Below are 24,718 nucleotides of genomic sequence, written 5' to 3'. Positions count from 1 at the left end.
CATTTCCAGATTTCGAAGGGCCCTTTCCGTTCAGCTGTTTGTAGTGCTTGGTACAATTAAGTCTACCCTTACAGATAAAATGGGAACCACTGGCTGAGAACGGTGGGCAGAATTCGTCCAAGGCGTTTCAATTCACTTGGAATATGGGTGCTCAACCTGTGGTCTTCCAGCTGTTGCGGAACTACAAGACCCATCATGCCTCTGCCTTTTGGCAGTCATGCTTGTAACTGTCAGTGGCTTGCAATGCTTTGCAGGACTTCTAGTTCCACAACAGCTGGAGAGCACCCATGCACGAATGAGAACACTTATAATTAGTCACATTGATGACATAGTGTGAGGATTGCAAACTGTACAGCAAAATGGAAAACATTTGCCTGGCTTTTGCCTCTTTCTTCTGTGACATGACTTTTTTTCTAAACTGCATGGTAACATCTGTCATACAGCAAAAGGTTGAAGAGTGCGGAATGGCCTGTTAGGACGGTGTGAGTCACACGTTGACTCAGTTAATTACCTGCCCAAATGCATTCTTGTTCCTTATCGGTGGCTTGTGTAATCAAAGTATAGCAATCTTTAGATAATATTCACATTATTGTACGTGATAATCATCCGTTCTCCTTCCTGATTTTTCAGAATCGATTTCAAAGTGCAAGACATTTTTCTTCTGTCTTTGGCAGCTGTACTGGCCAACACCCAGTATTTCATTGTGGGATACGGCTCTTAATTACAAAGCAGCTGATTTAAGGCACGGCATAAATATTAGGTTCCCTTTAGCTTTCCCAGGCTGCCGAGCCATGCGTTTTTCAATCTGTGTCATGAACGTGTGCTCTTTCCACAAAAAAAAAAAAAAAATCCTTTTAATTTGTACAAGTATCAACAAACTACATATATTCTGACCTAAATGATGTCAGACACAGAACAGTGGGCCAGACATCTCACGCCACAGTCTGAAGGGGATATTATAAAGGAGACGGGTATTCAAACAAATCTTGCAGGCCTGCTGGAGAGCAGTATTGGAAAATTCAAGGGAATAGAGAAGCACTGTAAATGTACATATTGCAAAAACTACATTTTATTGAAAGTGACACTAAGTAAGAATGGAAAAAAAAAAGGAGCCTATTCTTGGCACACAAAGCTTCAGCCGATGTAGATTCTTATAGATTTGGAGACTGAATATATAATAGCAGTAGGAGTGTGCAGTTCAAGATTTCTCTTTGGGCCAGTCATAATTAAATGTCATTTTGCTTTCGATATGGGAACTTTGCCAACTGTCAGGATTTTATGATTGGCGTTCATGGTCTGGGCTGCTGCTACTCAAAAAACCTTGACGTTTTGCCGAGAATGTGCTTAGTGACCTAAATAAAAGTTATTTGGTCTTTAGTATAGTTACTGACACTACTGTCTGAGCACTCATAACTCTTACTGAAACATTATACACACACACGTGTATATATATATATATATATATATATATATATATATATATATATATATATATACATATATATCTATATATCTATATAGATATATATAGATATATTTATCTATATATATCTATATAGATATATATCTCTCTCTCTCTCTCTCTCTCTCTCTCTCGCTCTATATATATATATATATATATATATATATATATATATATATATATATAGCTATATATAAATAATAAAACAATAACAAAATTATACAAATTCTATAACAAAAACAATAAGAATGTTGGTAAATCATTTGAAACGTATGATGGGGAGGAGGAGACTATCAGTGTCTTCGGCATTCAATACTTCCCGGAGTGTGGGATACCCATGTTGCACGTTGCACCTTGTGGTCCCTTCCTCCCTTTGTCCAGACCAGATACGTCAGGATTTAAAAAAAAGCTATAGCTCGTCTTGCGAAACGCTTGTATACATCGTTACTCGCAAATCGAGGTATCACTGTAAATAACGATAATAATAATAACATGCACTCCCTTTTAATGCCTGCTATTCTTTAAAGGCTTGGTCCACACTACTGCGACCTGAAAGTCGCACAACTTATGGTGCTACGTCCTGGTGATTTGCTGGCAACTTGAGTACTACTTTAATGCGACTTTATATTGTGTAGGTATACAGAGATAACAGCATACAGGAAGATCCCATGCACTGCCTGGGTAATCGTCCTGTAATGTCAGATCCAAATCACATCAATATAGATGGGGATCTGGCTTCAAGGCAACTTTGATTAAAGCAATAAGAAGTTGTCTTTGACGTAGCACAGAAACCTTTTCTAAAGTTCTTCATTGGTGCTAATTAACTCATTGACTAACATGGCTATTCACATGTCATGCGACTTGGAGTCACAAGTTGGATCCCAAGTCGCGGCAGTGTGAACTGAGCCTTGGGGTCCTTTCACACCAGATGTTTATCAATACATGCCAGTGCATATACATTGTAAAATTAATGCATTTCAATAGGAGCAGTTCACACCAATGCAATGATCCAATGTGCAATTCCATGAACAACATGCCAATTTATTCAGTGCAATGTGACACAATTTGTGCGAACACGTGTAAGGGGGGCAACGCAACGCGCATAGATGGAAAAAATAAAACAGTTGAAGTTTCCTTCATAGCAGATAAAGCTTAGTATGCTCTGCATTGTACTTGATGACATCAGAGGGCCCGTGACTGCCGAAAAAAAAATTATAAAAATGGCTGCAGGGAGCAGTCTAGCAACGCAGAGGGGGTCTGCGGGTGCAAAGGATCTGGTACGTGAAACTGCCCTTTCCGGTCCCCTAGACCCATGCATGTATTTAACCTATGCAGTGTGCCAGGAAGGGTTCTTACTTTCCCTGGAGTTCAGCTTTAAGCAGCCTAATGAAAAAACTTGGTGTATTAATGGAAGTTGTATATTGGAGTTTCACAGTTTTCATTTAACAGTGAATTTTTTGCTACATTTTAAATTTAGAAAAGTCGTTCTCTGATTGTATGTGGCGTGCAGACCTTCTGAATGTTTTCATATGTTTTAAGTGCTTTATGAATGGACAATGGGGCCAGCAGCTGTGTGTTCTAGATGGAATTCATATGTTGCTAGTGTTTATACACTTTCAGCGGGCCTGGTAGCACACATTTTCCCTTTATTGAAATGCTGTCTATTTGTCTGTCAGAATATGAATATTTTAACACACCTTTTCATGTTTTGTCTGCAAATTCCATCTCCTCTTTGTTTTTATTATGTTCCAAGAGCAAAAATGCTAGCATGCTGATAGAAGATTGCAGGGCATAGCAATCCATATTACAGAGGAGATTCATTTTGTTTCTGATCCTGGGGCTTTGCAGAGGTCATCCTCTCTCTCTGGCCCGTAAAGACTACAGCCTAACAATGCAGGCTTGTTCACAGGATAATAACAGATACCAAATAATGCTATATGGCTATCATAGAATCATAGCTCTTTCCGATTTTTAGACTAGAATTTACTCTCCAGGGGTAGAAAATGTGGAGATTATGGATTACAAAAATAAAAACTAGTGCTTTAATGCATTACAAATGAGGAAAGAGCTGTTACGTGCAGTAGAAACCCTTGAAAACCAATAGGGAGTCAGCTTTTATTAGACTCCTCACTGTAAGCAATTGTAGGCTTCTAGTTGGCTGCTGTGAGAAGGAGTAAGGTGGTAAAATAAATGTCACTGTATGGCAATCACTGTACATATTATTCCTAGCATCTTCAAGATATTTGACTGATTTTGGTGAATGGCAGATTGAAGCCTGATGGTTTTCTCTTCAGGTTTACCAAAACCATCTGATATGAGGTCAAACCTTAAGCGTTTCAATTTGAATGCAATCAGGCAGGTCCTTGTACTACATGGTTTTGGTAAACCTGAAGAGAAAACCAGCAGGAAAACTGATAGTGTGTATGGGGCTTAACTATGAGCAGCCCTGCCAACACTACCAGGCTCAACAAACTTCAGTTGATAAATCCGGAGGGAAAATTGCCGGGCAAACGATGACTGTAGCCAATCAGCTGCACAGTCACTGTTTAGGCCCATACACACGATCTGACTTTTCGACTGGAATTGTGTGATAGCAGGATGTTGTCGGATAATCTGACCATTTGTATGCTCCATCAGACAATTTTTGGATTTTCCGACAGCAAATGTAGAATAGCATGTTTTAAAATTTTCCGACAACAAATGTGTGATGTCGGATTATCTGATCCTGTGTACACAAGTTCGTCGAAAAAAAAATCCAAAGTACAAACACGCACCGAACCAATGCTAACCATAAGACAACATTAGCAGAAGTTGCCCAAAGGGTGGCGCTAAAGAGCTGAAAAACCATGTAGTACATTTGTTTTTGTTGGCCGACAATTGTGTGCCGTTTGTATGCAATGCAAGATCACGGCCAATGCCCTTCGCACAAAATTCCACGGCTTTGTCCGATGGAAATCGGATCGTGTGTACGAGGCTTTAGGGTATTTCAACAACTGCGGCTATCAGAATACAGTCAGTGGGAGAAGATTTCTCTTACCACGCTGTTAAGAACGGATGGGATAATCGTATGGATGAGCGTGTATGGTCAGATGTAACCCAATCCAACAAATTATTGATAGAAAAATGCAGGTATGCCCTTGGGCTACCTTAAACCTGTGTAGACAACCACGGGTTGACCTGTCTATCGGTCTTTTAAAGCTCTATTCTGCCCTAGAGGCACCTCTAACAAGCCTGGAACTCGCCCATCAGCAGCAACAGGATTGAACAGAAATCTTTACTATATTCTTTTATGATAAAACCACATTGTTTCCATAAACCTATAAAATGAAAAAAGTAAAATAGGCCAGGTCTTAAAAAATGAACAATAGTAACAGCTCTGTTCCTTAAAACGTAGGCCATTGAAAGTAAAAAAAAAAAGTAAAGCATCTAAGGTTACGATACAGTAGAACAAAATGACACAACTTTAATAGAAGAGCAGAGTTTCCATGCCACACACAGGGTTAAACTGTGGTTTAAAAATTCTACACATAATTTGGTTACTAGTTCAGCCAGGACATCTAAAAACTATTTATAATTTTTCATTCTTCAAGATTCTAAAGCTGGCCATAGACAGTTAGCTGGTTCAACAGGGACTAGCTGAGATTCGAACCATGTATAGACATGCTGATTGTACCCAAATTGATCGATCAGAGTTGTCAGAACTGTAAAGAGTGACTTTTAAATGGTTGCTATGTCTTACTTCATTTGGCTTTTCACTGTTCCTTGCGTAGGTGTAAGTGGCCCTGAATTTTCTGTTGGCAAGCCCGTAGGCCTCATACACTCGACCAAGTTTCTCGGCAAAAACCAGCAAGAAACTTGCTGGGTGATATTTTTTTGCCGAGGAAACCGGTCGTGTGTACATTTTTGTCCAGGAAACTGTCGAGAAACTCGACGAGCCAAAAAGAGAGCAAGTTCTCTATTTCCTCGACGGGAATGGAGAAACTTGCCTTGTTGAGTTCCTCGACAGCCTAACAAGGAACTCGACGAGGAAAACGATGTGTTTCGCCCGTCGAGTTCCTTGGTCGTGTGTACGAGGCTTTGCACTGCAGGCTGAACGAAGAAAAATCAGCATGGTTTGACGAATCCGCCTTCCAGGCTGTTGTATTCTGACAGCTGCTGGTGGCTAGCAGAATACCCAAACAGCGGCCGCATCTAAGCGGATGAGGCTGCTGTTTGGCCTACAGTTTTCTGCCTGAATCCAAGTGGTTGTAAATCCGTTTTTTTACTTTTTGCTACAGGTAGGCCTATATTAAGCCTGGATATCTCCTAAACCTGCACAGTTTAGGAGATATCCCCCTGTGTCTGCATGTGCTGAAGTGATGGCACATGCGCACTGAAGCAATGGCACTGCTTCAGTTAGCTGTGCCGTCAACAGCGGCTCCCATGCGCATGCACGGGAGTGATGTCATCGCGGCTCTGGACAATCACAGTGCCGGAGCCACGATACCCGGAAGCAAGCTTCGGGAGAGATGTTCGCGGCCAGAGGGGGGTTGAGGATGGCTGCGGGGGCTTCAATCTAAGGTAGGTAATACATAATGAGATAGTATGCTAGTATGCTATGCTATGCATACTAGTTCCTTATGCTTTTGTCTTGTAGATTTTTATTAAAAAATAAATAAAAAATTATGGGTTTACAACCACTTTAAAGGGGATTTCCCCCTTAACATGCATTTTTGTGCATCATCCAAGAGCTTTGCTGCATCAAAACAGACAAGTGTGAATAGGCCCTAATACTTTTTGTATTGCCTGTATATCACTGTGCTAAATCCACAACACATTTTTTAGTTTCAAACTATTCTGTTTATACCATTTGATGCAGACAGTGATGAAATGAGTTTTATGTAAAAAAAAAAAAAAAAAAAAAAAAGCTTTGATAGAAATCAGTTGACGCATTGGTTAATACGGGTGAAAAACACTTCCGTAGCAAAGGTAAAAAAAGACACACTTGTCAGCATCCAATTTACTAATTGTGCATCTTATATGCATTTGTGATTGACTGTCATATAATCTGTCAGAAGCCGAAAACGGCAGATAAATATTCCTTTATTCACTTGAGTAATCTAAATATGTAATTTGCATTTTCCAGATCAATTAAAAAAAAAGAAATGACATCACTCACATTTTTTCATCTGCCTTGAAATATTTTACAGGCTTCTTCATTGTTTGTCTAACGCCTCGCCTTCGCATAGCAAGACAGACCCACCCTCTGTCGCAGTCTGTGGTTTGAAGCTTTGCTGCCGGCAACCTGACTGTACAGGTGCACATTACCTGCAGATTCAATTGATAGGGCACCACAAAGTATCCTATGATGGGGACGAATGATTAGCTTCTTATATTAGGCAGCTTGGTTGAAGCCAAATGACTTTACTCTGTTGTACTGTCAGTCAGACTTATGTCATGATTTATGATGTGCATACACAGCCAGTTGTTAAACAGGTGCCAGCTGCACTTTGAAAACTACAGGAAGCCTTTCAGAAGGTTCTAAGACAGGCATTGACGGTTGGTGATATGTTTTCCTTACGCACAACGCCAAATGGCCTGTATGCTGCCAAAGACTTGTTGGATTGTGTTGTCAGCGGGTGCCTATAGAGATAACTGTTCTTCATGCCCATAGCAATTAAGGAGATGGTTCCTTTCATGTTTCCAGTACAGTATGGAAGAAAGAGAGAATATAAGTGAGGTGTAACACTTCTCTACACATGGTCACTAAATGGTGAACAATATCAATGGAAATGTAACCTATAAAATACATGAAAGAGCAGAAGCGCTGAACACATGTCAGGCCTCGTACACACGACCGAGTTTCTCGGCAAAAACCAGCAAGAAACTTGCTGGGAGATATTTTTTTGCAGAGGAAACCGGTCGTGTGTACATTTTAGTCGAGGAAACTGTCGAGAAACTCGACGAGCCAAAAAGAGAGCAAGTTCTCTATTTCCTCGACGGGAATGGAGAAAATTGCCTTGTCGAGTTCCTCGACAGCCTAACAAGGAACTCGACGAGGAAAACGACGTGTTTCGCCCGTCGAGTTCCTCGGTCGTGTGTACGATGCTTCAGTCTTTGCTTTGCAGGTTTATTTAGTAAAACATTGATCAAGTAAAACCTGAAGTAACCCATAGCAACCAGTTAAAAAGAATCCCATCATTTGTCTATGTTAGGGAAATCTGATTGCGATCGGATTCGCCATAGGTGCCTCCGATTCCCCCTGTTCAGCCCATGGGCGTAATGAGAGGGAATCAGTTCAGTTGATTTTTAAATTTACTTTTGCACAGCCAGATGGTGCTTTGATGCCACCGATGGCTAACATTTTGGCTAACTCGGCAGGAACCAGATAACAATTGAGAGAATTATGGCCAGCCTTAAAGCCTAGATTAAGGCTTACCTGTAGGTGCTCGAAATATTTCCTAAACCTCCAGGGTTTAGGAGATATTTACAATAATGACACGCGCCAAAGTCTACGGTGCATGCGCCGTAGACAACGGCGCAGGTGCACTTTAGAAACCGTAATCGTGCCGTTTCTAAAGGAGGCCGTGACTGGTGGCTCCCGTACGCATGCATGGGAGTGATGTCATCGTGGCTCCAGCCAATCACAGCGCCGGAGCCGCAATATCCAAAAGTAACACCCGAGAGAGATGTTGGCCACCTGAGCGGTGTACCAGGACAGCTGTGGGGGCTTTGATCTGAGGTGAGTATTACATAATGAGCTAGTATGCCATGCATACTAGCTCATTATGCCTTTGTCTTGCATTTTTTGGGGGGAAAAGTGGGTTTACCACTTTAAGCCAGCCATAGATGGATCAAATCTCGGCTGGTTCAGCAGGGAATTGGACAAAATTCAATCCCTCTATGGGCAGGCTGCTTGTACTGAAGTCAGTCTATCAATCAACTTCAGTACAGCCAGCTTGTCTGATTTTTTGCATGCGATCACTGCCGGGCAGCTACAGCTTCTAGCAGTGATCATTGTGTTGCAGCAGGCTCCCTGCTGGCAGAGCATAATAGCGCTGCAGGGGAGATTCCCCCATCAACACTAACTGTTGCTCATACCTGCTTGTTTTGTTTCTTCAGCATTGCCCAGAAAAATGCCTAGACTCACTTTCTCCCAAAGTGGGTACTAACATAGCAATAGGCAAGTCCTCACATGTGGACTGCTGATTGGTGGCTTAAACAGCCGTTGCACAAAAGGGGCAGCCGTTCCCCATTATGAGGTAGTGGAAAGACTTGGTAGGATGCTCGACGTGGTGCTGGATGGGTACATTGTGGAACAACACAAAACTATATACAAGCTGTTGACATTTCCTGTCTACTACAGCTTTTAGTCTATTTGGCTTTGTCTTTCTACAGGTTCTCTTCCACCCCATCTCAGGAATGTAGTGAATGGTTGCCCTATTGTTTATTTGCAATGGATACTTGTAGTGTGGGCTGTATCCTATGTTGTGCTATGCTTGCTGCTATTAACACTAGGATTTTCAAATAATAAGATAGCCGTTTACATAATATCTATGACTAGGTTGGGGGAAAAAGAAAAAAAATCGACATCAAAGGAGGAACCAGGATTGAAGTTTCAAATGTGCAGACTTGTACTTGTACTGTGTGTAATGTAATATTATTGTTACTTCCACAGCAATTGTGAGTAAAAGGTGGGAAATTGATTAAGAATTAAGTAAAGCTATACCTATCTTTCCACATGCTTTGTTAAGTAGAACACGAGGTCACCAAGGGCAAGAACTGCCCCCTCTAGCTATGTCAGTATAAATGACTATTTAGTAAATAAGAAAGCATTCAGTTGTACTGTATTTAACTCCGGACTGTAGACTAATGCGCTTCAACACGCCACAGAAATACTTGCTGAACTGGTTTCTCTTCTACCTCGTTATTTTCTCCTTTCTTCATCACTGTCAAGTATCTTCTATAAACTTCTTGATTGTAAACATATTTATAGGAAAAAATGTCTTCAATCATTTTTTCCACTAAATAAAGGGAAAGTATAATATGTGTTCAGTGAGCAACTACTGTAGTTGGAGTCATTATTGCAGTTATTTTTTTATTTGGTATTTGTATTTCGCTGCCCCCTGCTGGCAGCTGAACCTAAGCAAACATTTAACTAACAGAAGTTCCCTGTGGGGACTCATGTAAAAATCACTATATTTTAAGCAATAAGAAAAAAATATGGAAAAGCAGACGTGTTAAAAAAAATAACATCCTATAAAAATTACATTTTTTTTAACACTGCAATAATGACTTAATGAGTGCTGATCGCCGGGCACCAGTCCCCTCTAACTAATCACAACGTTGGCTTTAAAAATAAGGGCTTAGGGAAAATATGCAGTGTTCAGATCTGTAATGCGTTATATGGGGTTGGCTGTATGTTGTGCTTTGGGTCCTAGCACACAGCTGCGACCAGTTCTGTAATCTGGAGCAGCATTTAGCTGCTAAAAAAAAAATCTTGTGTATTGACTGTATTTAAAGCAAAGTTTCACCCAAAAGTGGAACTTCCCGCTTATTTGCTTTCTCCTTCCCTCCGATGCCACATTGGCACCTTTCAGGGGGAGGAGGGAAAAGGGACCTGTTTTTGACAGGTCCCTGTCCCCACTTCCGGGACACGGCACTGCAGAGCTGTCCCTCCGAAGTTTGGCCCCACTCCTCCTCCCTCAGCCGCCGGGCCAATTAGAAAATGCAGCGCGCTTCTCACATGCGCAGTAGGGAACCGTCTGTGAAGATGAAGGGCTTCACTGTCAGTTTCCCTTAGTGGAGATGAACAGCGGCATGCACCCGACAGCCAATCCTAAGATAGGTTGGGATGCTGCCATCGTGGGCTCCCTGGACAGGTAAGTACCCATAAAGTAAAAGTAAGCAGCTACAGTATTTGTAGCTACTGACTTCATCCCCCCCCCCCCAGGCTGCAAGTGATTATAAACCCTCACATATACCCAGTGAATTGACTGGCATCAGGGGATACACAGTAATGAATCAAAGCCTCCTACATAGGTTGTATCTGTTTATCTACATACGTCTTTGCCCTACATTGATTCAAAGTGCAGAATTTATACAGGATCTCTCAGCTCTGAAAAGCAGGGGGTGGAGAGCTGAAGTTACATCAGTGAGGAGAGCTCTGAATGCTGATTGGAGGGAAGGGACACACCCCCTTCCACACAGCACACAGGAACAGAGCTGAGGCTGTCAATCAGTTGCAGCTCCCTCCCCTGTTACTATTTTTCTCGTGGTGTCAGGGTAACTTGTCAGAAGTGATTCAGGCTGATAGCAGAGGAATGAGGCAGCGGACAGAAATTACATTTAGTGCTTAGGACTGAGAAATGCCCACACTATAGCGACATATGCTTTGTTCAAATTTCATGTCTGAGGTTTACAACCACTTTAATGCTGTATGCATGTAATTGTTTGCGCTCATATGAGTTTTCATGCGTACAATGCTCAGTATAAATGTACGCCATTGGCTCTGAATAACAAGGCGCTAGGTGGCTTCTACCACCGGTGTCCTAGCAACCTAGGATATTAAGTGGCAGAAGGCTCCTGTGCTTTAGCAACTGAACCGTGCTAGGTGGTAAAAGTCACCTGCATCCTCATTTGCACTATATGCAAGTTAGCACATACATTTAGATGCGTACAGTATACTGACAAGGTTTTATAAAGGATAGGGCTGCCAGCAAGATCCTGGGTAAAATCTAAAAGCCCCTTTTACTCTCTTATATCCTTGGTCATGTGACATGCTAGCTTCTAGATCTTCTCTCTCTATCACTGCAGAGTGAAAGAGTTCTTCTTTGAGTGCCCATTTTGCTGCCTAACTGATGTAGAAAGCTTCCATTGGCTGTCCAGAGGTGGGTTCCTCTCAGGTCCTGACATCACAGTGAATGCATTGGTCAGTGCAAGCAAAGACTGCAGCACTGGATCACCAGTCTCCACCCAGAGAAGTGTAACATTGTCTGGGGATAGGCTTTAAAGGATAAGTTCATCACTGGAACATGACACATGTTCCACCCAAATTTAGGGTCAAATATATAACATATTCTAGCTCCTGCCTTCGATCCCTCCTCCCTGTGATAGCGGGCGAGGTGATCTTCTCCCTGTATCCACTGTCACAATATAAAAACAATGCGGTTGTGCGGGGCTCCACCCACACGGCCGCATCCTTCATTCGGGGTTCTGTGAATGAATGAACTACAAGTACCGTCGGCCTTTGCAGCTGACGGCTTGTACCTCTCAATGAACTATGAGGGTGCTGGTGAGTGGTGATGTAGTCCATTGATTCCTCCTGGCATTTAGTAGCTGTCTGCCTGTATCGGAGGTACGGGCAGACAATATACTGAGGGGCTGCATGATCCAGGCATTGCACCCGCAATCTGCTTAAAAAAATAAACATCTCTTTACCTGCAAAGTATACATATATATATATATATATATATATATATATATATATATATATAGAGAGAGAGAGAGAGAGAGAGAGAGAGATCTATAGATATAGATCTATAGAGATAATCTATAAATATATATATATATATATATCTATCTATATATATATCTATAGATATAGATCTATAAATATATATAGATATATATATAGATAGATAGATAGATAGATATAGATAGATCTATAAATATATATATATATATATATATATATATATATATATATATATATATATATATATTTATATATTTTATATAAAAGGTGAACTTTTCCTTTAAAATGGGCACTTACTGAAAAGAACCCAAGGTTTCTTTTAATTTCTTCAAAGCTGAAGTATACTTTTGAGAAGAGGAGAAAAAAAGTTTGCTGAATTAATTAAATTGCTGACATGGTACATAAAGCAGACTGTCATCATGACAAATGCAGTGCTCTATTTTAGTCATATGTAAACAGGATCCAAATATAAGCATTTATGATAATGTTTCGAGAAAGACAGATCTATTGTTTTGGGTATGCAGTTTTGCTGGCACAGTACAAATTGTGTCAGCTAGTTTTCCTTTTGAAAGCATTGCAATAGTTTATTTTCCTATTGCACAGTTTATTCATCTAATGATTCTATTGTTTTAGTTTCTAAACAATTATAAATCAGCTCTCTGTATATTTGTCACCAGACAGGAGTGCCTGCATATTGCCGCACCCTCGTTTTCTGTTCATAAATAAGAATTGCTAAATAGGTTCATTCCTTGCTATGCTGGGAAATACATGATTTTGGAAAGGGGAAAACCCATAATGCAAAACACCCTCTTTTCAAAGTGATTGACAGCTTTGTAGAGGGAGGGTTGTCAGTGTGAAGCTGTGTAATAGGTCAAAAGCGGGTCCCTATCCAGGGCAGGCAGAATCATTTATCAAAAGTATCAAAAAAAGCCACTAATTACAGGGCGCCCAGGCTGCTTGTGTAGTAGTCAATAACATAGCATTGTTCCTGGAGAATAATATATACTTTTTTTTTTTTTTTTTATGAATGTACTAGTTAAAACTGCTTGAAGGAAAAGGATGGTGTCTATTTCTAGTTATTATTGCATTGTTTGCCCTTAAGTAATTTTTGATACGTTTACCTATTTACATGCTTGCTCTTCCACATTTTTGGTTACTTGAGCATAGAGATTTGTAAGTGAGCCACTAGAGGGCGTTGTGTATGTCACTGCAATCTTCCCAAACCCCCTACCCTTTTTTTTTATTATTCCTTAGTCTGCTTATGTATAACAATTATTTATAGACACATGGTTTTTTAAAACCTTAACAAACATTAACTAGATTGTTTTCAAGTGTATCTCGATTTCTTTATTTGCATTTATATATAGAGTAATAAAGAAGCTACATATCCCCTTTAAAATTAATTTATTACGATTAGTTTAAATATAAAGCTACATCTTTTACATCTAGGAGTTTATATAATAGTATATGAAAGAAAAAGGAACAACAAATACCCTTAGAGCAGTAGGAGCATAAAGATATTTTTTATTTTTAATTTACATTTTTTAGAATTGTTTGCTTTGGTCTGCTGGATGTTCTCTTTTGTACAAGTATATAAAGCCTATTGGCATAAAGAAATGATGTACTGCAACCCATAACCACCCATCAGCAATCATTCTTTATTATCGCTGCTTTAAAATAACAGAAAGGGGGAAGGGGGGATTAATGGTTGCGGAATTATTAAAATTACTTCTACTTCGATTGTGCTTAGGGATGATCAAATCAGGAGAGTCATCAATTCAGCACTTTTTTGATTCTCTTATTTTTTTTTCATGTAGATCTGTGGAGAATTATGCAGTTTTAGAATCCAGGCAATTATGATAAGTTCATTTGATTCTTTGCAGCCTGAGCACATTTGCATGCAGTTATTCAGGGGGGGGGGGGGGGTTAAAAGAACCTTGTCATCAATTAAAAAACAAAAACACAGGTAAAAGTTCAGAAAAAAATCAAATACGAAACGCTTGCTTGCAGAGATTATTTATCCTTTCCATGAACAATTTCTTATTGGCTTGCAATGTGCCTTTTAACTTGACTACTCCAGGTGAGTCAGTTTACTAGTATTACCCCCCCCCCCCGCACGTACCCCTCCCCTTTTCTGGGAGTTTCTAACTGTCTGCAGGCCCAGCTTCTCTGCCCCCCTCGTTACCTTCCAATATAACCTTTTATGTAGCAGCCAAAAGAGAGAGCAGTGAACTCCAATCTACTGTCCTCCAGCTGTTGCAGAACTACACGTCCCATGAAGCATTGTGAAACTCTGACATTCACAGACATGACTAGGCATGATGGGAATTGTAGTCCCTGAACAACTGGAGGGCCGTAGTTTGGAGACCCCTGCTATAGAATGACAGCTCTGAACCTGCTGGGGCTGACACCACTTCCAAGATGGCTGCTCCCTGCAGGGAGGCTTTTACAGGCATAACATGTATAAAGTGTGTTAAATGTACATAAAATATCCATTGGTTGTCACCGCACACAAATCAGGGATAAACAATGGGCCCGGGTGCACAGCAAAGACTTTTAGTGCATATAATCCAAAAAAGAGTGGCACTCACAGGTCTTGAAAGGTGAACGCACAATGGCAGTTTAATTTGCCGTTTCAACGAGGCACAAGCTAATCTTCCTTAGGATGACGAGCTTGTGCCTTGTCGAATTAAACTGCCATTGTGCGTTCACCTTTTAAGACCCGTGAGTGCCGCTCTCTATTTTAGTGTATATATATATATATGTGTGTGTGTGTGTGGGTAAGGTGGTTAAGCACAGGTGCTATTATACATTCCAGCAAGGAAGCATTTCATGATATCTTTGCAACCCCCGAGTGAAAAGGCTGTGGCATCGTATTACTCTGGCACCGAGATAAGTGATATGCTAGCTGTATGATTACAGATAATAGCTGCAGGGAAATAAGCAAGGCTCTTCCTTGGCTTTGATTACCCATAATGTTAACCAACAAAAGCAGTAACTATAAAGTTAGAAGATCAAATAGGCTGGAGCCTGGCATTCAGCTGCTAGGCCAAATCCAGTGTCAGTCTACTGACATGAGAATTGATTTAGCAATTAATAAACTTACCTGGTGGCCTTCTTGAGTCTTACTAAGAAGGGATTCCTGGCTAAGGACTTTGTTCTCGGTCTTTAATATTTTAATGAGCCCGCAGGCTTAGCTGCGTACAAATGAGTAGGGATTTCTAAGTGCAATGTTTAATGTTTCTGCTCCGCAAAGGATGTTGATTAGAACGCTCTTGTTTCTATTTCCCACAGGCATTCTGCCGCAAGCAATATTATGTACAGAAAGGCTAAACTATATTTGTGGACGATGCTGTATTACTTGCCGAGGCCTACATCTTCATTTGTATAGCTGAGGCCTGCTTGTTGTGTAATGTTAATATCTTATGAGTTTTGGAAGAGAACTGCTTTTCAAGTAAAGTTTATGCTCGAAGAAAAAACAAAAACAAGCATGCTCCGGTGTAGGGTTTATGTTTCTATTATATTTTGAGTTTGCTGTTGTTTTTAATGTTGGTTTTGCTAATTTGACCCACCAAAACATTTTAGGTTATAGCAGTTTTTTTTTTTAAATTTCCATTCCACTAGTTTTGAGTATTTTATTGGTCTGCAGGCTCCTGCTTCTCTTGCAGTTTTCTTGAGTCATATACAATTTTGCTGATAATGGCAATCCGTGCGTTCAGGAGATGATTTTACAGTTTTGAAATAGATACATGAACTCATTCTCAGCCTGCTTATAAACAGAGCTGTGAAGGTGACAAATGTTGAATGCGTGACTTTTGATCTTTAAAAAGAAGGGAAAAAAAAAAGCTCTTGCCGACCTGTACAAAACTCTTCTATCATGAATATTTAAGCTCTGTGTCAAAGCTTTTAAAGGGTAAAAATTCCCAGTAACCATTTTTTTATGTATAATTATTTTATTTTGGATAGGTTTATATTTCCTTAAAGTTATATAAACTAAAACCCAGAATAGAGGCACATGACTGAAGGTTGGATGATGATGATGATTATTATATTATAATATTAATAGTACTAGTGCCTCTATTGCCTCAACCTTATGTTCATCAACAATCATGGGTGAATTCCATAGGAAATACTTGGTCTTCCTTCATTAGTCCACCTACACCCAAGTACACTAACATTTTAATTAAAGCTGAGAAATCCTGAACTAATGCCAAATGTTCATAATTGTATCATCGTGTATTTAAAGATATTCTAGTATTCTTTGTTTCTGTCTTCTCATGATTTTTCCTCATTTGTTTTTATTTAGATTCCTTCCTGGTCAAGGGATGATACTGTATCCACAAATAGGAGATAAACTGGATATAATTTGCCCTAAAGTGGACTCCAAATCTACTGCCCAATATGAGTATTATAAAGTCTACTTAGTGGATAAGGAGCAAGCAGATAGCTGCACTATTAAAGACAAAACGCCTTTGCTGAACTGTGATAAGCCAGACCTAGATGTGAAGTTTACCATCAAGTTTCAGGAGTTCAGTCCGAATCTCTGGGGACTGGAATTCCAGAAGTACAAGGACTACTACATCATATGTAAGTATACTTGACTTTATTTATAACACATGTCAATTCAACTTTATGAAAGGGTGCCTTGTATAGAATAAAATGTATGTTTTACTTTTGCAATGTCTTCTAATGTCTGTTGGATACCTGATCTGAGACAGGCAATATATTGGTATATATCAGCCTAATCCCCCTTCTTAAAAGTCAGAAGTGTTTTCATATTGAAAATAGATTAAGCTTGGAGTCCCAATGCAGGCTCAAAGAATAAAAGCTACTGGTTGTGATATATAGGCCTAGTAAAATAGGGAAGGGGAGTGGTGGCAGACTTTCCTCCAGAAGCTTGAAATGGACTAGAAGTGAATAGCATGTAATGCTATGAAATATACATTATGGCCGTAGCTTTTTAGCTGCATTAAATGGGTTTGCAGTCCGAGAGCTGATCAAAGCTTATGGAGCAAGAGACACACTTTCATTACCTCAGACCTCAAAGCCCAGTTGCTCCGTGCTTTTTGAAAGTACTGCCCAGACTATCATGAAATATAATCATTTTTCGGCTTCCTAACATCTTTTATGACCTGTGAAGTGGGTAAAGGAGTGCCTCGGGAAACATTCAGCTCAAAACCTCCAGCTTGCATGCAGACCTCATTAGTTCAGCTTACACTGAGATGATCATTTATTCTGACATGCACACACTCAAATAAGGAGGTTTTTCTAAATGTTCTGTCCAGTCTTTCTTTATTCCCTTTGAGTTTTCATCTAACTCTCTTAATTAATTGCCCTCTTGCCTCAGTGCAAACAATCTAATTCCCTATGCAGTCGCATGAATTGACCTAACATGGAATGCAGTTGGCTTGGATAAGTTTTAGCCATACAAGATTACCAAAGAGTTTAATTGTATAAGTCTTTTCAGAGTCTTACAAAAATTTCACTGTTCTGCAGATTTCTAAAAAGTCCCCAAACAAGGGTTGAACTGAAAAAAATAATAATAAAACCCCCATAGCCCATTCCTTGCACCATATAATTGCTATCAAGGCACTAAGGTACATTTTAAGGTGCTGCCTGCTGATATCTGCCAGTGCTTGGCAGAACAGGTCTGGAGGATATAAAGGATTGCACTACCTGGTTCTTGGGTTTATAGTGGACATGTGGACTGAAATGGCATCAGTTCAACAAAATTTAAAGGTGCCAAAATATGAGCAGATTGGGTCACCAAAAAACCTCGGACCAAAAAATTTATGACCAAATCTGATACATATGGGTTTAGTTGTGGGTACAAAATGTTTAATACGAATCGGAAAACATACCTTAAAAGTTCAAAGTGGCTCATATTATTGCGTGTTAGCAGCGAAAATAAAGAAATTCTAAACCTTAAATTCTATCTAAAGACATCACTTTTTTCTGGATACGATAGGGAATGGCACAAACCCATGTCTGGTTCTTTCCTACTGGAAAGATTTCTTATATCTTTCTGTCCTTGTAATTAACAACATAAAGTGATAGGAAATATATTCCTATGGTCCAAACTGGAGGAAAAAACCCTGTCTTAATTGCCAAAGGAATAGTTTTCTCCATTAAAAGACCATTGCTATTTTCTGGTCTGGAGACAGCCATAACATTTTGGATTTTAATCACCTTCTGAGTGATAAAAAAAACACAACCAATAAAGAGGGTAAATCTCCCCATCGGGACACAGACAATTACAACCTGGCAGAGGTTCCAGTGGTTTCCCACTCTTTCTAAAACGAAAGATTTGGGCTGTAGGTAGGTTTGGCTGTTCAATGTTTCTAGTAAGCCACACCTTGAAGACAGGATGGTCCCTACCATATCCATTTATGCTTCTGTAAATCTACCTTTACTGTGTGTAATGAAGCAGATATCTAATCTTGTGTGGAATATCAGTTCCTAATGAACTCCACGGGAAAAATTTAGAAGGCTGTAAGAAACTTTTATTACTATCTCAGGTGATTACAGCTACCATACTTTGACAAAACGTAATATATTTTTAACTATTATATATTCTATGTAGTTGCAATATTCTTAAACGAAGAGCCCTTACATGCTGGAGACAGAATAGTAATTTTTTTTCTTTCAATGGGATTATAAAAATCATCATTGGAAATACTGAAAAAAAAGTAAGCTTCTGTGCTAGCAAAAAGCTATTATGTCAACGCTACTTTTATTTTTATGATTCTTTTTGTAAGCTTTCCTGCTCCGTAGCGTTTGAGGCCAGTTCTCTAAGCTTGCTTTAAAAGTTCCAGGTCTCCAAAACAATGCCTTAAGTGCAAACACAGAATGGAAGTCACAGGTGAAAATGATCGCTGTTGAGAAAAAGCAGCTCTTAGAACCTACACAATTGTGCCTATTCTTGTTAGTGTTCCCATGAAAAAAATGACATATAATTTCAGCTATTGATAGCTCAAGTGGAAATCCACTGTGAACATTTGTAATGTTGATAATGAAGATATGAAAGTGAAACATGTCTCCATTTTCTATTTGTAGCACCAGAGAATATGTGACTAAGCACATGAATCTTCTCATTATGTTTACCTTTTGTTAGGTATTTATAGTAATTCTTTTTAAATGCTGTGATCAGTCCTTGTCCTAGTCCAGCTGCTGCTATGTAAATCAGTAAAGGGGGGTTATAAAAGGTGTGAACAGCTGCAACAGATGTCTTGATGTGCCATCTATTGAAGAATGCTGCAGTACGTTCAATGATAACATTTATAAAAATAAAACAGCATAGGAACACAACAACATTAGACAAGACAGTATCAAAACATAAAATACAAAGTTAAAAGGCTGTGTAGAGTTCTGGGTTTGTTGAGAGTATTGGTGTTCTTCTTCCTTATTATGGTATTCTATCAAGTTTGGAATAAGGTATTGGCATATTCATTTAAACAGATAATATATTCTTGATGAGCTTGCTGGTTCTAATTGATTAGGCAGGGGGTTGGATGTGGCGTGATTAGACTATGCATTGCCTACCTAGAAGATAATGCAGTTATAAGGCAAGAATTGTGTGTTTTGTTTTTCCAACTAGTATAAAAGTGCTGAATACTTAGCAGATGAGGCAGGAGACAAGCTGGATTGACTGGGATGGGGAATAGATGATTATTTTTTCTTTTTAAAATCATTTTTTTTTTTAAATACTTTATTACTGCAGTTTATTTACAGGTATCTGCTAGAAGTATCTGTTAAATTTTAGTGTATTTAGTCATATTCTAGTCAAAAAGGGATACAAACTTGGTTAGGCGTTTACTGTGGCCTTCGACCCCAGTGGTGAGATTTTCCATCACTTTCTGAAAGATCTTTCTGTCCTGGTGACGACACCCCTTATTTATTGTTCTTCTGTCACTGGACAGAATTGGGCTTTTTTTTTGTTTAAGATTCTGTAGCAAATTATTTATTGCTGCCTAGGCCCCCATTGGGGAGATTTCTCTTACTTTTTTGGCCCAGATTTTTTTCACTTCCTGTCCCAGCATTGATGCTAATAATGGAACCTCTGGTCCCTTTTTTCTCCTCCTGTGGAGTATATACACTAGGCAGCCATTGACACTGTCACTAAGTACAAATACATTTTCCGGGAATATATGCTAAGTGTTCCCCGTAGCAATGCCCCGATGGAACAGGAAATGAGAGGAAATCTCCCTAGCTGGGACACAGACATCAATGACATTTTGATGGAGGATCTGTCCCTGCTCTGTCCAAACTGAACAAAAAAAAATGCTAAGTACCTCTGAATTAATATAGTGGGAGCATTCTTAGAAATCACAAAGCAATATATATCCACTGCATTATAGTTTCTAATTTATACTTGATCTAATAGACCTCATTTTTTTTCAACCCAGATTATTTTGTGTTCATCTGTAATCCACATTCACAGACTCTTTGATGTAAAATCTAATTATTTTTCATTAGTCAAAGCACGTAGAAAATTGCTTTAGATTGATGTCTTTTGAGTGAAACGACTCCCCTCCAATGAATTAGGTTCATTGGGAGGGCAACTGTGGCATTTATTGGGTTTACCACTAGGTTGTCCTCTGTCAAATTATATGGCATCACATCCATTGGGGCTATTATACAACGAGAATGAAGTGTTTTTAATTCATAGTGTTATATTCCAAACTGTCAGTTGGCATTAACTCAGTGAGTGGTGAAATCTCACCACCAAGAGATGAACTCTGCCTCCAAATGATGTTTTCCACTTCAGTGCCACTTGTAACGCAATTACTGGGTCATTAATATCATTGCATGCAATTAGTGCCAGTAGAGCAAGTGTGTGTGTGTGTGTGTGTGTGTGTCTCTTCTCTATACCATGACCCTTTGTTAGCCAGGGAATTCAGCTGATCAATTCAGACTAATCTTGGGAAAGCACATTTAGACATAAAAATATTTTTGTGATTTACATATAGTAATTGCACTGTGAGGAAGTCTATCATGGAAGAGCATGAGTTAAATTATGTATCCCACTGATCCCCATTCATTTTGATATATGTCACTTAGATGGCATAAGCCTATTCACCATTTTCCAAACTCCTCACACCTTATTGCGCCTTCCAGTTGTTGTCCATTTCATTCACAGTCCTCTGCATTTTCCTCTTCTGCAAATTACTGTTAATTGCTCCTTTTATCGTTGGTCCCATCATTTTAACAGAAGCCCTCCAGTCTCACTCTAGAAAGGCCAAGAACATAAAAGTAAATATAAATTCTAATTTAGTGCAGCCGATATTGCTCAGAATGCCCCGCGGAGCTTGAAAGGTTCAAGTTAGACAGCAAATTAGTGTATAGTTGGGCAATAAAAATAATATCTCAGTACTAATTTAGTTGGGCTTGAAGGAATCCACTATAAAGTCTTGATTTTAAGCAATTAAAATTGTTATTTATTTATTTCTTTATTCTAATCAGGTTGCCTCTTGAACTGTGAGGTGCTTTGCCTTCCACGGTTTGCTTTTAAAGGGCTTTTAAATCAAAATTACATCCTGGGATACAAAAAAATAACAATTAATGGCATTTACATATTTATATGTAAAGGTTTCAGTATCTTTATCAGAACTGAAAATCTGAGATGAAATGAGATGCCTTAATAAACAGAGTTTACTTTCTAATTAGTTATTTTTCTGTAGGACACTTTAGATAGCTTCTTGTAAGTTCATAAGGAGGAACCATGCATTCACAGTAGTCCTGTCTAGAAAGGCTCATTTTGCCTAAAATGGTCGATTACATGGAATAGGCTCTACGAGTTTAAAGAAGAAATATAAATGTAATTGTAATATATAACTGAGCTGCTGTATTACCTTTTTTCGATAACCTGAATGCAAAATAGACAAATTAGTTTACATACATCAGGGCTGTCAAGATCGATGGCATGAATCATATAGAACATTAGAGTCCTGTAACTAATGGAGTGTTTAATGTCACTCCCCAATCTTACAGCTGAATATTGCATGTACCTAAAAAAGGAAAACACCTCCCTCCTCTGCCACGAGTGCAGCAGAAGAGACAATTTATTACTGCTAGGACTATTTGATCTTCTTGAGAAAATGCCTGCCTACTGGACTCTGTCCTGGGAAGGTACTTGTGTCTTTGTCATTCTCTTTCTTTGCTATCGGCATGGATGGCAATGAACTGTGCTTTACAAAGACAGCTGTGGCCTGTGAAATCTGTGCTCATTAAATCAAGACACTTGGGTTTAAAGTGTTCCTGGTAGCTACTGAAAGACCAGTACATGAGAAATAATTATATTGGTGCTCATGATTGCTTTCAGAAATTGGGTTGAAAATTCAGTTATATACCCCCCCCCCCCTTTAAAACAAATCTCTAAATATAGTTTAGATTACAGTTAATGGAAGGAAGTGTAAGGTAGCACTATAGAATATTTATAAGCTCCTACTATGCTTTGTCTGAGTACAGAGTTTCCACTTGATGCAGGGAGATAAAACTTCACAATTTGACCCTGAAATATTGCAGTAAGATTTTTTATTTTTATCTTTCCATTATGGGGAAAAGGAAGTTAAGAGCATCTGTGCTCATGAATACATTTAATGATTCATAATAACATAGGAATAGGGGTAAACATTCAACATGGTGACCTCTGTTCAGGGAAATAAGTTACTAGCTCCATTTATAGTAGAGTGTTGTATATTCTTTAAATTCTGTAATTCACAAAGGCCCTCTGCAACCATGTTAGCATGCATAGAAATGTAACTATGCAATGGGTACTGCAGTTTTCAGGCCTGTGAAGCTGCATAGTATATTGAGGAATCAGGGCTGTCCTACATTATATCTGTCTCTGCACATTCTTCTGATAATTCCCGCTGTCACTGTGGGTCATCAAGGTCTACTCAAGCACAAAACCTGAAAAAACAAAGATGATTTTCCATGGTCAGTTTGAAAATGTCAGAGGTTAAAGGGGGTGAAGCACAGGACTAGCTGAGGTCCAAGTTTTACCATTTCTGAACAGGTTGTTGTCTTCTGCACATTGTTGCTGTAATTGCAGGAGGGTTACAGTCACCCTTTCATAAATGGGGGTCAATAGAAATCTCTAAATGCACAGAAACTAGGGTGACCACGTGTCCCGGATTGCCCAGGGCAGTCCGGTATTTTTCAGGTCTGTCCCAGGCACCTTCATTCCAGGGCAATACTTTTTCCCCGAATGAAACTGACACAGCTACCCCCCCCCCTTCGGGCCAATCTGATGCCCCCCAAAAAAGGCTGCCACATCACCGCTTTACTCACTGATAGTACTTGCCCTGGTTGGGAATGCCTGGAGCAGCACAATCCCCGCCCCCTGCTTGTGATTGGAGAAATCATAAATCCCGCCTCTTGCATCCAATCACTGTGCTGCAATTCATTACAGTCAAACAATTTTAAACTATACATACAGAAAGTTAAAACATATGATATATGATATATAATTGAAAATTATATAATAAAGTCCATATAAAGTGCTCAAGTGCAAAAAGATGATCCAAATCGGAATATAATAGTGCAAAAATCCAAAGGGTGATATCCAGAAGGAACCTCCACCAAATAGCAGGAATGGCCTCTCACCTTACAACTTCGACCTGCAATAGGTCACAAAGCATAATCAGAGAACCACCTGTTCTCAGAGGACAGCAAGCAATGCAGCAGTAGAACCACGATATCAGTCAGACTCAGGATCAGGACATGGCAATCAGGGCATAAAAAACAAAGGAGAGGAAATCTAGTGCTCTCTGAAGCCAAAATACATTTATTTAAGAATAAAAAACGAATACACTCACTGTATAAGCACTCTCAAACGAGTGCAGCGAAACAGCATAAAACATCCATAAAAGCATGGGTTTCAGTCTAGGTCGGCGATCGCGGTTGACGTCTCATGTGGCCCCTTCCCCTCGTACGACGTTACGTCCCTATGAGCCTGAGTGAGTCTGACTGATATCGTGGTTCTACTGCTGCATTGCTTGCTGTCCTCTGAGAACAGGTGGTTCTCTGATTATGCTTTGTGACCTATTGCAGGTCGAAGTTGTAAGGTGAGAGGCCATTCCTGCTATTTGGTGGAGGTTCCTTCTGGATATCACCCTTTGGATTTTTGCACTATTATATTCCGATTTGGATCATCTTTTTGCACTTGAGCACTTTATATGGACTTTATTATATAATTTTCAATTATATATCATATATCATATGTTTTAACTTTCTGTATGTATAGTTTAAAATTGTTTGTTTTGCGCTGCACTATTATTATTAGATGTCAATGTGAGGTGTTTTATTTGAATTTACCTTAGTGCTGGCTTGCATTTTTTAGTTTATATTTACATTCCAGCGCTGAATAATTTTTCTTTATTAGCAATTCATTACAGCACAAGCTGATTTTTGGGAAGGGGAGTGTCCCTGAATGGTAGTTTGGAAATGTGGTCACCCTAACAGAAACAGTATACAGAGGCACAGAGTGTACTTGTACAAAAATATGACCATCCTTACAGAGCCTAGGATGGTCCTTCACTTATCCAAGAACACTGAAGTGAGACTGAATATGCTTCTAGACAGTTTAGGAAAGTAACGTGCGCAAATATGCCCATTCTGTGTGTTCATGTTATTGTGTAAGAGCCAGCCTAATATCTATGGACATGAACATTTTTATTCCACATGCATGATTTGCAGTGCAATGTAATAATGAGTTTGTAGTATCATACTTATTTTTGCCTGATTAAACAGAATTTCTGTGTGCTTTAGTTTTAAGAGTAATTTCTACCCAGAAAAGT

At 39.3% G+C, this 24,718-nt stretch overlaps 1 protein-coding gene across 1 annotated transcript in view; it reads left to right on the top strand.

The window, feature by feature from the left end:
• Positions 1-24,718, top strand: part of EFNB2 (ephrin B2) — a 58,126-nt gene that overhangs the window by 15,546 nt on the left and 17,862 nt on the right. Inside the window, exon 2 of the mRNA XM_040336194.1 lies at positions 16,225-16,505. Coding sequence (XP_040192128.1) covers positions 16,225-16,505 — 281 coding nt within the window. The remainder of the gene's footprint in view (positions 1-16,224; positions 16,506-24,718) is intronic.

Source organism: Rana temporaria, chromosome 2 (genome assembly GCF_905171775.1).
Source record: "Rana temporaria chromosome 2, aRanTem1.1, whole genome shotgun sequence".
NCBI lineage: Eukaryota > Metazoa > Chordata > Amphibia > Anura > Ranidae > Rana > Rana temporaria.
This window is presented reverse-complemented; position numbering and strand designations above follow the sequence as displayed.